This window comes from Euprymna scolopes, chromosome 15, assembly GCF_053919585.1.
Source record: "Euprymna scolopes isolate OS-2025 chromosome 15, ASM5391958v1, whole genome shotgun sequence".
Taxonomy (NCBI): Eukaryota; Metazoa; Mollusca; class Cephalopoda; order Sepiida; family Sepiolidae; genus Euprymna; species Euprymna scolopes.
In genome coordinates, this window is record NC_136496.1 from 38,389,234 (window position 1) to 38,404,518 (window position 15,285).

Sequence of the window (15,285 nt, forward strand, 5' to 3'; positions counted from 1 at the left end):
TTGGATCTGCTTTTTCTGACACCGTGAGCCAGGAGGAGGGAGTCAGCATAGTGAAATGTTTGGACTCTGGCATTGAGGGATGCTTATATGTAGATGATCTGGTATATTGCAGATCATTGAATGATGCCTAAACAAATTGGACGCATAGGCAACGGAATTGGATATAGATTTTAAAACTGAATGCATACATTTCTGTCAAAAGAGAAAACTTCACAATGACCCTACACTGAAACTTGTGGATGAACACAAATTTCTAGGATTAATATTTGATAAAATAACATTCATTCCTCACTTGAAGAACCTAAGAAGTAGTTGCAATAAAAGATTACAACTACTATATGTGATAGCTCACACAGAGTGGGGAAACTTTAATGAAACTATGTAGGACATTGATTAGATCTAAACTAGATTACGGTAGTTTTATATACCAATCAGCTAGAAACTCTTACCTAAAGATTTTAAATCCAATCTGCCATGGAGGCCTGAGATTAGCACTCGGTGCTTTTAGAATGTCCCCAGTTGAAAGTCTTCATGCAGAGGCTAAGAGGATTTCTTTATATATAAGGAGTCACAAAATGGGTACCCAGTATTACACTAAATTAAAAGCACACTTAAATAATCCAGCATACAAAATTACATTCAATCTAAGATAACAGGAGTCATTTGAAACAAAAAGAAAAGCTATAAAACCCTTTAGTCTTCGAATGGAATCAATACTATAGGAATCAGAAATGCCTTTTGAAAATATCCAGGAACACATTCCACCTGAAACTCCACATGTAATTCTAAAATTAAATGAACTGCCAAAAGCACCCCCCCTTATACCTACCGAGAAAAAACCGGTGATATTCTTCTGAAATATCCTGACTATCTACAAATTTTTACTGATGGCTCCAAAGACAACAGCAGAGTATCATGTGCTGTCATTTCAAATAGAACAACTCTAAAAAAAAAAATTCCATTTTTACTGCTGCCATCGACCTCACCCTCAATATTTAAAAAAAAACAAAAAAAATATAAAAAATTCCTAATATTTTTCAGATTCATTCTCTGTTTTAACTTCACTAAATAACAAAAAACTCAAAAACCCTCTAATTATCAAACTAGTAAACAGAATCTACTCATTATCTAAAAACAAAATAATGATCAAATGCTGGATTCCAAGTCACATCAGAATAAAAGGAAACGAACGAGCTGACTTAGCAGCTAAATCAGCTCTAAACTTGAACCCTGATACGATTAACGTTCCCTACACTGACTTTAAACATAAAATCAACCAAATCAACCTTTTTTTATATTTAATTCTTATATTATTCAATGTATATTTTGATTAGCCATTATGATATGTGGCAGCCAATAAAGTTTTAAAGAACTTGGACCTTAAGAACCTTAATATGAACCAGATAACTCTCAGTACAAACGTCCATCATCATTTTTTTAACTTTCAAAGTTTATTTGACAAAATATTTTATTTTCAAACTGCCTTTAGATGTTGATATACATTATAAAAGTTAAATTGTATTTATTTCACTGTTTTACCACTCATCAGCATGGCTGAATCTAGTGAGATTTAAGGTATTCTTAGCACTGGGCCACAAAAGCTTGTTAGTAACCGAGGAAAGAGTTATTGTACGTAAATACTGTCATTTAGTTTGTCAATACTTACATAGGTGATCATTAATGAATACAAAATACAAACATTTCATCTAGATTTATAGATACATTGCTGGGCATATAACCTGCTACCGACTGGCTTCCTATCACAGAGATTGTTCAGACTATCTGCTCCACTATTTATTACTAGCTGGGCTATCCAGCGTGTCTCAGGGCAAATGTATAATATAACTTGTATCTCTATCTATTTTCCTTCTCCCAACCCTTTCTTTCTCCTTTACTCAGCTTATTCCTCTCTCTGGATACATACATACATAACAAATAATAACTTGCCTTTATATGATAACATTTAAACATGCATCTAGGTTTCGATATGATATAAATGGCCATTTTACCACCAAATAATAATTTTTTTAATTCTGAATGTTATGCATCCAGGGTTATACAGATTGAAAAAAAAATACGAACTTTGGGGGTGTTTATTATGTAGTTTTAAAATTTTAGCTGCACATACAGACATTTGCGCTTTATATGATAGACTAGCCTGGGTGGCCGGGTGTTTGGAGGTGTGTGTTAAAAAAAAAATGGTAGTGGGCAGGTAAGCTTGAACCCATACCGCAAAGGACGGCAAGAAAGTGGGAAAAAAGTGGCGTCTTTGCTGTTGTGCCCATCGCCAAAGCAGAAGAGACATAGGTTTAAATTAAGGCTAGACAATCGAAAAGAGGGGATGACTTTCGAAAATATCGGCAAAAAGTGACTCCTCCCTGTAGAAAAGTGCCCAGTGGACGGTGAAAGGCATTAATGTTTTCGGCCAAATTTTTTATATGTCCGAAGGGTCGAGCTTCAAAATGATACTGATCTCGTGAAAATCTGTCGCCTCTGTCGAAAGTTTTAGGCAGACATACAAACATATATACATACATTCAGACAGGTGAGATATATATTATACTAGCAGGGGATACCCGGCGTTGCCCGGGTGTTTAGAGGTGTGTGTGCTCGGGGGGGGGGGGGGGTAATCAAAACATAAGAATAAGCAAAGTAAATATTTTTAAATATTAAATAGTAAATTATTAAATATTTTGTATAAAATAAATGGTAAAACTTTTTAAAAAATCGAAAAAAACTAACGTAAGGCAAACGAACGATGTTAAATGTAAAAATCGGAAAAACAAAAAAAGAAAACGCGAATGTGATGGAAAAAAAAGCAGAAAAATGAACATTTAAACTTTTTTTAAAAAGCTGAAAAATAAAAAATAAAAAAACATACAACGTGAAAAATGGCTTAAATAACCCTGTTTTAATATTAAAATCTAAAAAAAAAAAAAGCCACCTCACACCACGATTCGAACTTTCAACCTTTAAATAACGATGCTGACCTCTAATCAAGTGAGCTAAGACGACGTTGACGAAACTGGGTCGTTTTTTTAATATTCAAACTAAATCATGTTCCGACGTCATTTGCGCATGCATAGAAGCGAACTTGTCATGAGAGGACGGTTTTTGCTACACCTTCCCTGTACAAAACTGATGATTTTAGGCTGAATTAATGTTTTTGGCCAATTTTTCGGTATTTGTCAGGCGAAGGTTCGAGCTTTAAAATGATATCTATGTGGTGAAAATCCATGGCCCGTGTCGATAGTTTTTGCGAGACATATAAACACACACACACACAAATTTTGCCTTTTATGTATATATAGACTAGCAGGGGGTACCCAGTGTTGCCCGGGTGGGGGGGGTAAAAAACGTTTTGGTAGGTAAGTATGAGGATCAAACCCGAACCCTTGAGGCAAAGTTGGAAATTAAAGTGTGAAAAAAAAACGTGCAACGTTAACCATTGGGCCACCGCGGAATACTAACGGAAACACGTTTGAATTTATTTAACTATTTAGAATTGGCAGGTGCACGTTTTAATGAGGTCAACTTTGACTGTGGGACAGTATTTTAAGTTACTGCAGGAACTTTTTTTTTATATTTATTTTACCAAGATGTTGGGGGGGACCATGTCCAAATCGAATAGCAATTGTCTGATATAAGGAAAATATTTCAACATTGATCAAATCTGATTTCTTTCGGACATTTTCGGCGATCGCGACTGGAAAAATACCGCCAGAATTAGTGTCACTTTTATTATGCGAAAAAGCCTAATCAATATGCGGTGAGCGAAAAGTCGAGCAAATTAAATAGACAGGCGACCTCCGTTGTTAACTCGTAGATATTATGATTTATATATGATATAAAAAGTTTTAAGACCTTGTGAGCTGACCGACCACTTCTCGGAAAAAAGCCTTTCTTGGACATACACAAAAAGCGAACATACATACACACATTTTCGCTTTTATATATATAGAAGATTGCCTGGGTGTTTGGGGGGGGGGGTGTTGAGCATAAAAATAAAAATAGGAGTAACCCATAACGCGTCATGGAAAAAAGACTGTCTTACCGATGTGCCTACCGTGGTTGTGATGTCATGGGCGGTCGAAATAACGCCTTTTATGTGTCCTTGTAGGCGCGAAGTTTGAATAACTTTCAAAAAATGTCAGCAAAAAAAAAAAAACGACCCTTCCTGTAGAAAACTGCCCAGCTGAGGGTGAAGAAATTAATATTTTTTACCAATTTTTCGATATTTGTCGTTCAAAGGGTCGAGCTTAAAAATGATACCGATCTCGTGAAATCCGTCGCCTCTGTCGAAAATTTTTGCGAAACATACATACATTTACACAGACAAGTGAGATTTATATTATAGATGAAGATGACAATCATTTTTTGCTTGTAAGATGTTTGACTTCATTGCTTTCTTTTGTTTCATTATAATTTTCTTTCTGTGCCATTTCGTTTCCTTTTTCTTATTTTAATTGTTTTCAGTTTTTCTTTGTCCTCTCTTCCTCGTCGCTGTATTTTTCATTTTTTTTTGTTTTCATTTTTCTGCTTTTTCTTTGTCTTTTCTTTTACTTTATCATTTTTTTTTGTTCCCTTTTCTATTATATATTTTTATCTCTTTTTTTGCCCTTTTTTCTTTTTCTTTTACCTTTTTTCTTTTTCCTATTCCCTTTACCACTTTTTCCTATTCCCTTTACCATTTTTTCCTATTCCCTTCACCATTTTTTCCTATTCCCTTCACCATTTTTTCCTATTCCCTTCACCATTTTTTCCTATTCCCTTTACCACTTTTTCCTATTCCCTTTACCACTTTTTCCTATTCCCTTTACCACTTTTTCCTATTCCCTTTACCACTTTTTCCTATTCCCTTTACCACTTTTTCCTATTCCCTTTACCATTTTTTCCTATTCCCTTTACCATTTTTTCCTATTCCCTTCACCATTTTTTCCTATTCCCTTCACCATTTTTTCCTTTTCCCTTCACCATTTTTTCCTATTCCCTTTACCATTTTTTCCTATTCCCTTCACCATTTTTTCTTTTTCCCTTTGCTTTTTTTCGTTCTCCCTTTGCTTTTTTTCCTTTAGCCTTTTTTCTTTATCTCTTTATCTTTCGCTTTTTCTCTGCGGCCTTTTTTTCTTTTGAACATTTCCTATTTTTCCTTTGTTCTTTATTTTCTGTTTCCTTTCTTTTTTCCATTATCATTTTATTATTCATTTATTGTATCCTTTGTCGTAAACCATTTTCTTTTTTCTTTCTTTTTTTTTCTCTTTTAATTTTTAATTTCCATTTATTATATCCTACGTTTTCCTTTTCTATTTTACCCTTTTTTCTTAGCGTTTAATTTTATGTATTTTTCTTTCCTTCTTTTTCCTTTCTGCCCATTTCTTTTTCTATTTTTTGTATTTTCCTTTCACTTTGTGTTTTCCTTAGATTTTATAAATGTTTACAAAATCTTTTTTTATAAATGTTTAAAATTTTATGAATGTTTAAAAAATCTTTTTTATAAATGTTTAAAATTTTATGAATGTTTTTAAAAAATCTTTTTTCTTTTTTTTCTAGGAAAAATTGTAAAATCTGTGCCAATGAAACTAGTTAAAGAGGTAAGAACCACTTCTCAAATAAAAATCTTTCACCAAACATTAAAAACAAATTGTGTGTATGTTCGATCACTACTGACTATTATGTAATAGCTGACAGTGAAGGGTGAATGAGATAATAAGTAGTGGGAGGAAAAAAGGAAAAGAAAAACATGAAAAAGAAAGAAAGAAAAAACGATGGAAACAATATGGAAACAAGTTACTATATATATAATAATACTATACTATAATAATAAGACATGTCTATACCTGTTTTTTTTTTGTTTTTTTTTTGCCTTGTTTGATCGCTACCAAATACGAGGTTACAATGAAGGTCAAATGGTACAAGAAGTAGTGGGATGAGTTTAAAAATAGAAAAACAAAAGAAAAAAACAGTTTAAAAAAAAAGTCGTGAAAGGGAAAAGTTATAATCAGAAGGTTGTGAGTTCAATCCCTACACAGAGTAGTAAATTTTCTTCCGTTTAAATCACGTTTTCATACTTTTCTAGGAAATAATTTAACAACTTAAATTCCGTAATGTAATATCTTATGACGCTAATTCTAATATCACAGAATTTAAAACTGTTAAGGTCTTTCCTGGGATAGTATGAAAACGTTCTCGCGGTGTGTAATTGACCCCAAGCACCTGTTTCGCAGCTACCTTTTGAAATTCGCCTTTTTTTTTTCAGTTTTTGTTCATTTATTTTTACGGCTGATAATTATTCGACGAACCTTCATGATATGTACATACATATGGAACATATATTAAAAATATTTATTATAAAAATTATATATATAGTTATTACTATAATTATTTTAATACCTAGAGACACTAGTGTTTCATCCTTTTGGGAATCATCACTGTAGGGAGTTACGATTACAGCCCTATAGGAGATTCGAACCCAGCCACAAAGACATCTCTGACCCTATTAGCAAGGAACAAAGCACACGTCCAACGTTCCTACTTACAATGTTTCCCCATGGGACAGAGTTAGACATCAGGCTCGTTTTTTTTAACGTGGAGAAAAGGGGAAAAAAATTAAATTCTCTGTCATGAAGGATTAATGAAAGAACTGTGACAAATACAGTTGAAATTAACATTCATATTAAAACTTAAATGTCATCGCCAGGCGAGAGTAATGTTAGGATTATAGCATAATTTAAATTCCTTTAAATTCACCCAAAAATTGGGTTAATAGCTCAATAGTTCTTATGACTAGAGTGTAAAATATATAAACATTTAATGCTTGAAATTCACTTTTTAATAAACATCTTTATTGATGCAATTGTTTCTACTTATTTTAATAAATTATTATATGATCGTTATATCAGTCAGTCATGAGTCGACATTTGTTCTATTGCCCATTTTAAGTGTTGCAATATTTTTGATGTGTAATGGGGTAGCTATTTATTTGGTGTCCACCACACCAAAATGTGGCACAAGGCCGGAAGGTGGAAATAAGCAAGCTCCCCTAAAGGAGGGACACTCTTGCCTCATTAAAAATTGCCTGGCCACCCCCGTCGGCATTCCCCGGTAGGGGCGCCTCAGGCGACAAGCAATTAACTTGCCCCACCGGAAAGCCCGGTGGCAAGGCCTGGGAGGGTGGACCTCCTAGGTAGTACCCAGGCGGCATACCTCAGTCCAACAGGTGCTGGACCGGTTCCCGGCCCCTCACCTGTTGGGCTGAGTGTCAAGAACAGATCCTTGATGAGTACTACTACCCTGTCTCCCTGCAGCCGAAGCTGTTAGGAGACACATCCCATCACCCTGGATGTGTAATGGGGTATGAACCCACACAGTCGGACGATTCTATTTTAAACGATGCTGCTAGGAACTGACGAATCAAATTAATTCACGTTCAGCTACCAACCAATCAGAAACCAGAATTACTCCATAAATATTAAACCTTTTCTGTAGCAATTTCGCATGTTTTTTTCCGTCTCGACACGGTAAGAATATTTTGCTCTGTGGAACTGTCTACTGCAAACCAGTCACATCTCAGGACTTGTTTAGAACAACGAACCATCAGAAACTGTTCTGAAACTAAACATGGCTTACACTTCTAGATTAAGACTGGTCTATCTCTCTCTCTCTCTCTCTCTCTCTCTCTCTCTCTCTCTCTAGTACACATGTATTAATCAGTAGCTTTCTTTTTCCTGAATTTTTCAATCTCCATAATATATCTTTGAGAGGACTGTAATTCTGAATCATTCAAATTAGGCAATAGATCTTTTCATTGTGCTTCTTGATTACATTAGCAGCTGACATTTTATCAGATAAAGAAAATCCATCCCTTTATTAAACAAACACAACAGAAAAGAATTGTGCTCATACAATGCCAACAAACTTGTGTGCCATTTAATTAGTTTATCTACAAAAATCGTTCTTCTTTCTCAAACTTTTTTGTTTAACAATATTGAACAAATATAAATATGATTCTTGTCTGACAAATCTTGTTCGACCCTAGACTGCAATTTAAAGCTAAACCTATAAAATGTAGGTAATTATATAAGTTCTTGTTAATTGATGCACACACGCGCACGTGTGTAATTGAGTTCCTTGCGCAAGTACCTTGAGAACGGCCATGACTATCTAGAAAAATAAATTTTGGCGCACGAAAGTCGCTCATTTTAGTAGTATAATTCCTGTCTTCGTAGCTCTTCAACTTTTTGAGTACAAAAAAAAGAAATAGGAGGCTTTACTTTTGGAACGATCCCTGCACACACACACACACACACACACACACACACACACACACACACACACACACACACACACACACACACACAGGGTGCCCACAAAGTTTAACTACATTATGTAGCCAGACTTTGTGGGCTCTCTCTCTCTCTCTCTCTCTCTCTCTCTCTCTATATATATATATATATATATATATATAATCTTAGTCCCGGTTAACAATGTATTCATAGGATTAAAATCCACAGAATATCCACTAGGCTTATATAAACGTGCTCAATAGTAAATAGAGATATATACATATATATATATATATATATATATATATATATATATATATATATAGACATGTACAAGTTCTGTTACAAAGGCATTACAGTGTTTCAATCTGTAGTTATTACCAAGATCTCTCCAGGCAAAAGTGTGTCTTTTAAATTTAGGTGTTCCTAATAAAACTTTGCATCTGAGGAGAATTTAGTTATTAATAACTACAGATTGGAACAATGCCATGCCTTTGTTACAGAACTTAATCTGTGCATGTTATGACTAGTGAGTATACAGAATTGATGTATAAACGTGATACTCGCGATGGAAAGAAAATATTTTTAACACTTATGTAAATGGATCAAGAATATGTATTTTTTGTTACATAACAGAAACATTCGTGTGAAAGTATATTAAAATGAAAAAAATATAGATTTGTCTGAATCATTTCAACAATAAACCTAATTATACCCCCAGTATATGTGTGCGATTATCTTCACTCGATTTCATTTATTTATATATATATGTGTGTGTGTGTGTGTGTGAGGACATTTCTCAACCTATATACTCAACGAATCTTTGATCTACAGACCTAAAATTTGGTATATCGAGACATGTGAAAAACTTTTTAATCCATTTACATCCGGAAAAAGGGCTGCTCAGGAGTCAAAATGGAAAAGTTGGTACGACAAAGCCGTCGGATCTTTATCTATTTGCTAACTGTTTCACGAATGTGCATGCGCTAATCGCTTACATTATGTAAAGAATGAGAAGGTTTAGAAAACACCTTTTAGAGATTGCGTTCAGATGGGCTAACGGTGATCGTACTTGACTCATTGTCTTTAGGTTTCGGTTTCTTGCATATTTCTTTTTTTTTTTTTTACTTACAAGAAATGAACTGTGTACTCACAGGAACATATCTCAGTTTCTTTTCGTTTTTTTATGTCATTTTTTAAGGGAATGTAACGTTACGTTTAATATGGAGCAATGCCGGGTACATTTTCTAGTATATATATATATATATATATATATATATATATATATATATATATATATACTAGAAAATGTACCCGCCATTGCATTCGTCAATTATCGAGCAATGCCGGGTACATTTTCTAGTATATATATATATATATATATATATATATATATATATATATATATATATATATATATATTTTCTAGTATATATATATATATATATATATATATATATTTTCTAGTATATATATATATATATATATATATATATATATTTTCTAGTATATATATATATATATATATATATATATATTTTCTAGTATATATATATATATATATATATATATATTTTCTAGTATATATATATATATATATATATTTTCTAGTATATATATATATATATATATATATATATATTTTCTAGTATATATATATATATATATATATATATATATTTTCTAGTATATATATATATATATATATATATATATATTTTTCTAGTATATATATATATATATATATATATATATTTTCTAGTATATATATATATATATATATATATATATATATATATATATATATATATATATATATATACTAGAAAATGTACCCGGCATTGCTCGATAATTGACGAATGTTTTATTGTTTTTTTTCGTTATGATAGGGTGCTGCGAACTAGGTATTTTAAAAAATTTTTACCTCTGCGGTCTCTACCAAATTACTCAGCCAATTTTTGGTGTAAACATTTGAAATTTTACATAAACTGTATTCAGACATAAGGCAAGCTTTTTAATCGGTTTTCGGTCGTCAAAGTTCAAAAGATTTGACCTCTAGCAAACTATTCAGCCAATTTTGGGTCTGAACATTTGAAACTTTACATAAAGGGTATTCAGATAGGCAGCAAGCTTTTTAATCAGTTTTGGGGCGAAAATTTAGAGGTCAAAGTTGAAACAGTTGACCTTTTCAGACTCTACCAAACTCCTCCGCTTATTTTGGGTCAAAACTCTTGAAATTTTAGATGTAGGTTACCTGGACACGAATCAGACGTTTTAATATATGTATACATATGCACATAAAGTTATGAACAGTACATAGGGTCCGAGCAAAGCCGGGCGAACTGCTAGCAAAAAATACAAATAAAATAATGTAAAAAAAAAAAAAAAGCCAGAGGCATTTACAGTTTTGATTTTATTTGCATATTTTAAACACAAAAACAAAGTTAATACACTTTTAATCGCACAAATCCTTTACATATATAAATATGATTCCTTTATCTATTCTATTTTTGTAATACATGAATATAGAATGTATTTAGAATTTTAAGTTCAGTATTCACCGGCAAATTATGAAAAAAATATTTGTTAATTTCATTATTTTAAATGAAAAAAAGTAAAACATTTAAGCGGAACATTTTTTTTGTTTGTAATGGAAACCAATTTAAAAAAAAAATATTTTTGGTTTTATTTATTTATATTCGTTTTGTTTATGATAGTAGTGTACAAAAATAAATCTAAAACTGAATAAAATAAGAAAGAACACGACCGGTTAATTGTGGATTTAAAAAAAAAAAAAAAAAACTTTTATGGCATGCACAAAATTTTTTAAACCAGAACCAGATGGACGGCTTTTACACCTAAGCAAAATGATTTGAGTTTTATATTATAATAGATAGATAGACAGATATGTGTTTGTATGTTTGTCATATTGTGCTAAATACTTTTTAATCTCTTATCTACACACAAATGTGTTTCATCCTTCATCAGGAATCATCAGTGTGGAGGATGATCGTCCTGCCAGTCATATGATTTTAATCTCACTCAAGTCAACATTTTCACTTTTGTCTAAACACTATGACAATGCGGCCAACCTAACAACCATGGTGAAAGGAGAAGAATTAATTTACGTCCTTACATGCAGACATTCTACAAGGCTAGAAAAAAGTGTTCAATGACATGCTTGGTCGAAACTTTACATTATATATATATATATATATATATATATATATATATATATATATATATATATATATATATATATATATATAAAAGCTGAACGTCTGTGTGTGTGTCTGGTCACAAATAGGCTCCTATATGGTTGACTATTTTAGAAAACTGATCACATATAATGATAGAAGATGTATCGAGACACAGGAATGGGTATGTTTGATCTGGCATAATGATGATTCATTAAAATTGTGGGGTCTGCGTTTGCGGCTGGTCAACAAAGTATGGAAATTAAAAGATTAAAAATTAAAAAAAAAAACGTTTACAAGTGTTTTTGATATAGATGTACATAAGAATACATTGATAAATATGTTTAAACTTAAATAGGGATGGTATAATAAAATTGTGGGGTCTGCGTTCGCGCCTGGACTCCATAGAATGGAAATAGGCACAAACTTTAACAAAGACTTTTAATTTCTATCTGCGTAAGTATACTTTGATAATCATGTTTCAGTTTGAAGAAATATGATATAATAAAATTATGAGGTGTTCCGCGCTTGACCTCCATAGAATGGAAATATGTCACAAAGTTTAACAAGGTTTTTTAATATAGATTCACAGAATATTGTGATGAGTGTTTCAGTGTGAACAGGTATAGTATAATAAATCATGGGGTTTATCTATTTTATTTTTACTTTCATCATATTTTGCTTTGGTTTTGATACCCCCAAATTCAACCCAAATTTACAACCCTTCCTTTTCATAACCTATCATACTTTCATAAATCAGAGTCCATTTTGTGTAGGCTGTTTTTGAACCCAGTCAACGACGGGTACTTTTGCTAATATATATATATATATATATATATATATATATATACACTTGTGCCCGATATTATTCATACCCCCTCTTGAAAATTGAGTTTATTAGGTGTAACTTTGTAAGAATTTATTGTTTACGTCCATATTGATACATATTCTTAATAAACCTCTTCTGATCATTTTCGTCATTTTAAAATCTCGGGATACTTGTAATAAAAGAAATATACAGCTATTTATAAAATCTGCAATGTTCAAAAATAATCATACCCCCTTATTTTTTCAGTATTAATCGAGTTTCTGACTGTTTGTTTCCTGTTTGATTCTTATTTTGAATGCTTTTATACAACCTTTGATTAATTTCATTTCGTTTTTTGCATTTTTCAGAAATTAAAATGATATCAACTGAAAACCAAAAAAAGAATAAAAATTATTAGAATGGGGAAGAAAAAAGAGCTTAGTAATGATCTTAGGACTAAAATTGTGAATTCACATAAGGATGGTTTAGGTTACAAGTCAATTTCCAAGAAATTTGAGGTCCCTACAGCAACAGTACAGAGCATCATCAAAAAATTCCAGAGCCACCACACAACAAACAACTTGATTGGTAGAGGAAGGAAAAGGAAACTGTCTGCTAGAGCCACCAGGAATATTGTAAGAAGTGTTAATGCAAATCCAACCACCACTACTAAGGACATTTTAGAAAATCTGGAGTCTTCTGGCATAAAAATATCAAGGCAAACATTGCAAAGGACTCTGCATGAAAATGGTCTGAAAGGAAGAAGACCAAGAAGGACTCCATTGCACACCGGAAAACGCCTTGCAGCACGTCTAAAATTTGCTAGGACCCATGTGAATTCTCCAGAGTCCGTTTTCTCAAGTATTTTGTGGACTGACGAAACAAAAATTGAATTGTTTGGCCATATGGATGCTTCTTACGTTTGGAGGAAGAAAGGAGAAGCTTACAACCCAAAGAACACCATACCCACGGTGAAACATGGTGGTGGTAGCCTAATGTTTTGGGGCTTCTTTTCGGCTAGTGGTCCAGGTAGTTTGGTCAAGATAGATGGAACCATGAAGAAGGAGCAATATTTGGAGATACTCCAGAAAAACATTAGGCAGGGTGCGGAGAAGCTCCATTTAGGGCCAAACTGGGTCCTTCATCAGGATAATGATCCAAAACATACTGCCAAAATAGTCAAGAAATGGTTTGAGGATAATCACATTAATGTTTTGGAATGGCCTAGCCAGAGTCCTGACCTGAACCCTATCGAAAACCTCTGGCACATATTGAAAACTGAGGTTAAAAAGCGGAAACCTAGAAATTTGAGGGATTAAGAGAACTACTGCATTGAAGAATGGTCAAAAATCAGTGTTGATGATTGTAAAAACCTTGTTGATAAATATCCAAAACGGTTACAGGCAGTTATTAAGAATAAAGGGCATGCTGTTGACTATTAGTAAGAGAGGTATGAATAATTTTGAACTAGTGCCATTATTGTTTTTCTTAGTATAATGCTTCAAACTTGCATAATTTATTTATTTGTTGAGTTTAAATTAAATACTTATGCTTGATTTATTGTTTGAAATCCCTTTGATATTGTCTATCTTCTGGTTTGAGCAATATTCTTATAGAAATCTCAAAGATCCGAGGGGTATGAATAATATCGGGCACAAGTGTATATATATATATATATATATATATAGATGAGTATTAGCTTAAGAGAGCTTGATATGCGTATCTAAAATGGTCGTAATTATTGGGTTTGAAACCGACGGTACCAATGACTTGCCCCATCTAAAAACTTTCTGTTAACAAAATATAAATACGCTCGATGGGGCCCATGGTTCAGTGGATACGCTTCTAGGTGAAAATACGGTTACACAGTTACGGTTCCAAGTGAGAATCGTCTGAAGATAGTGGTTTCAATCCTACCCAAAGCCAGCCAGAGGCTTACTTGGCCAAAACGTTGTAAGACGACAACAACTATGGATGGCAGTAATTGCTGAGAATGCAGTTAGAAGATTCGGAGTTCCTATCGCATCACGGTTACCACCTGACGAAGGCCAGGGGAATAGTTGGTTGAAACGTTGTGAAACAATATCTAAGAAAGATGAGGAGAATAGTCAACAATAAATAAATAAATAAATAGTAATACTCATCTCAATAATGAATCCCAATTCAATAATATATACGATCTTACACTAGTCAACAAAGCCAGTACAACATTCAGGAGTCTTCAATATTGAAAATAAGTATCCGAGAGTGCTTTAGAAAAGAATCTCAAAACTGCCTCATCACTACTGGTGCTAATCGTTTTCCACTGAAAATATAATGGTCCTGTTATATTCAATCAGGATCACTGGGTTATTAGTATAGGTCTGATATATGAAAACAAATTTTTTTAAAAATTATCCAAAAAAGTTAATTCTATAAACTTAAAAATACAAACATTACACGAAGACAGTATAGCAGATTATTAAATCCTAAAATCAAATACGTCGAGAAAAATCCTTATTATAAATTATTTGTAACTAGAGAGCTTCCATATTCATATTTTCACTATCGTTACTTGATGATTGTTCTGGTTAATTGTTTTACTCGTTCTTTGGACCGCTGGCAGATTGGTTTTGGTACCATTCAGTGGAATCCTTATTATTTAATAAGTAAATGAATCGTAACTGAAATCAAAACCCAACCAGTTAAATCTGACTTTTTGCCAATTACACTTTCAGTCAGTCACATTCATCTCTTCATACATGGATTTTCATTGTGGCTAGACGTGGCGAATTTTCATGCTGAAATTCAAAACCCAACTTCTTGGTCAGCAATCGGGATTCTTACCCCTACGCTATTGCCTCCACAATGAAGTAAGGAAAATTCTATATCTACATTGTTGAATTCCAAAAATACTCGGTTCTTTTGTGAAGAGTTATGCTGTTGTAGCCGTTTATTACTTTACTATAAAGCTCAACCCACAAATTGGAAGCAAATGCAGTTATCCACGTATTATTAT

General features: G+C 32.7%; 1 protein-coding gene across 6 annotated transcripts in view; it reads left to right on the forward strand.

Annotated features, from left to right (window-relative positions):
* Positions 1-15,285, forward strand: part of LOC145293786 (sorting nexin-14-like) — a 1,078,299-nt gene that overhangs the window by 868,042 nt on the left and 194,972 nt on the right. For all 6 annotated transcript variants that reach the window (XM_080140331.1, XM_080140332.1, XM_080140333.1 and 3 more), the window contains one exon: positions 5,551-5,591. In XM_080140331.1, the coding sequence (XP_079996457.1) occupies positions 5,551-5,591 (41 nt within the window). The remainder of the gene's footprint in view (positions 1-5,550; positions 5,592-15,285) is intronic.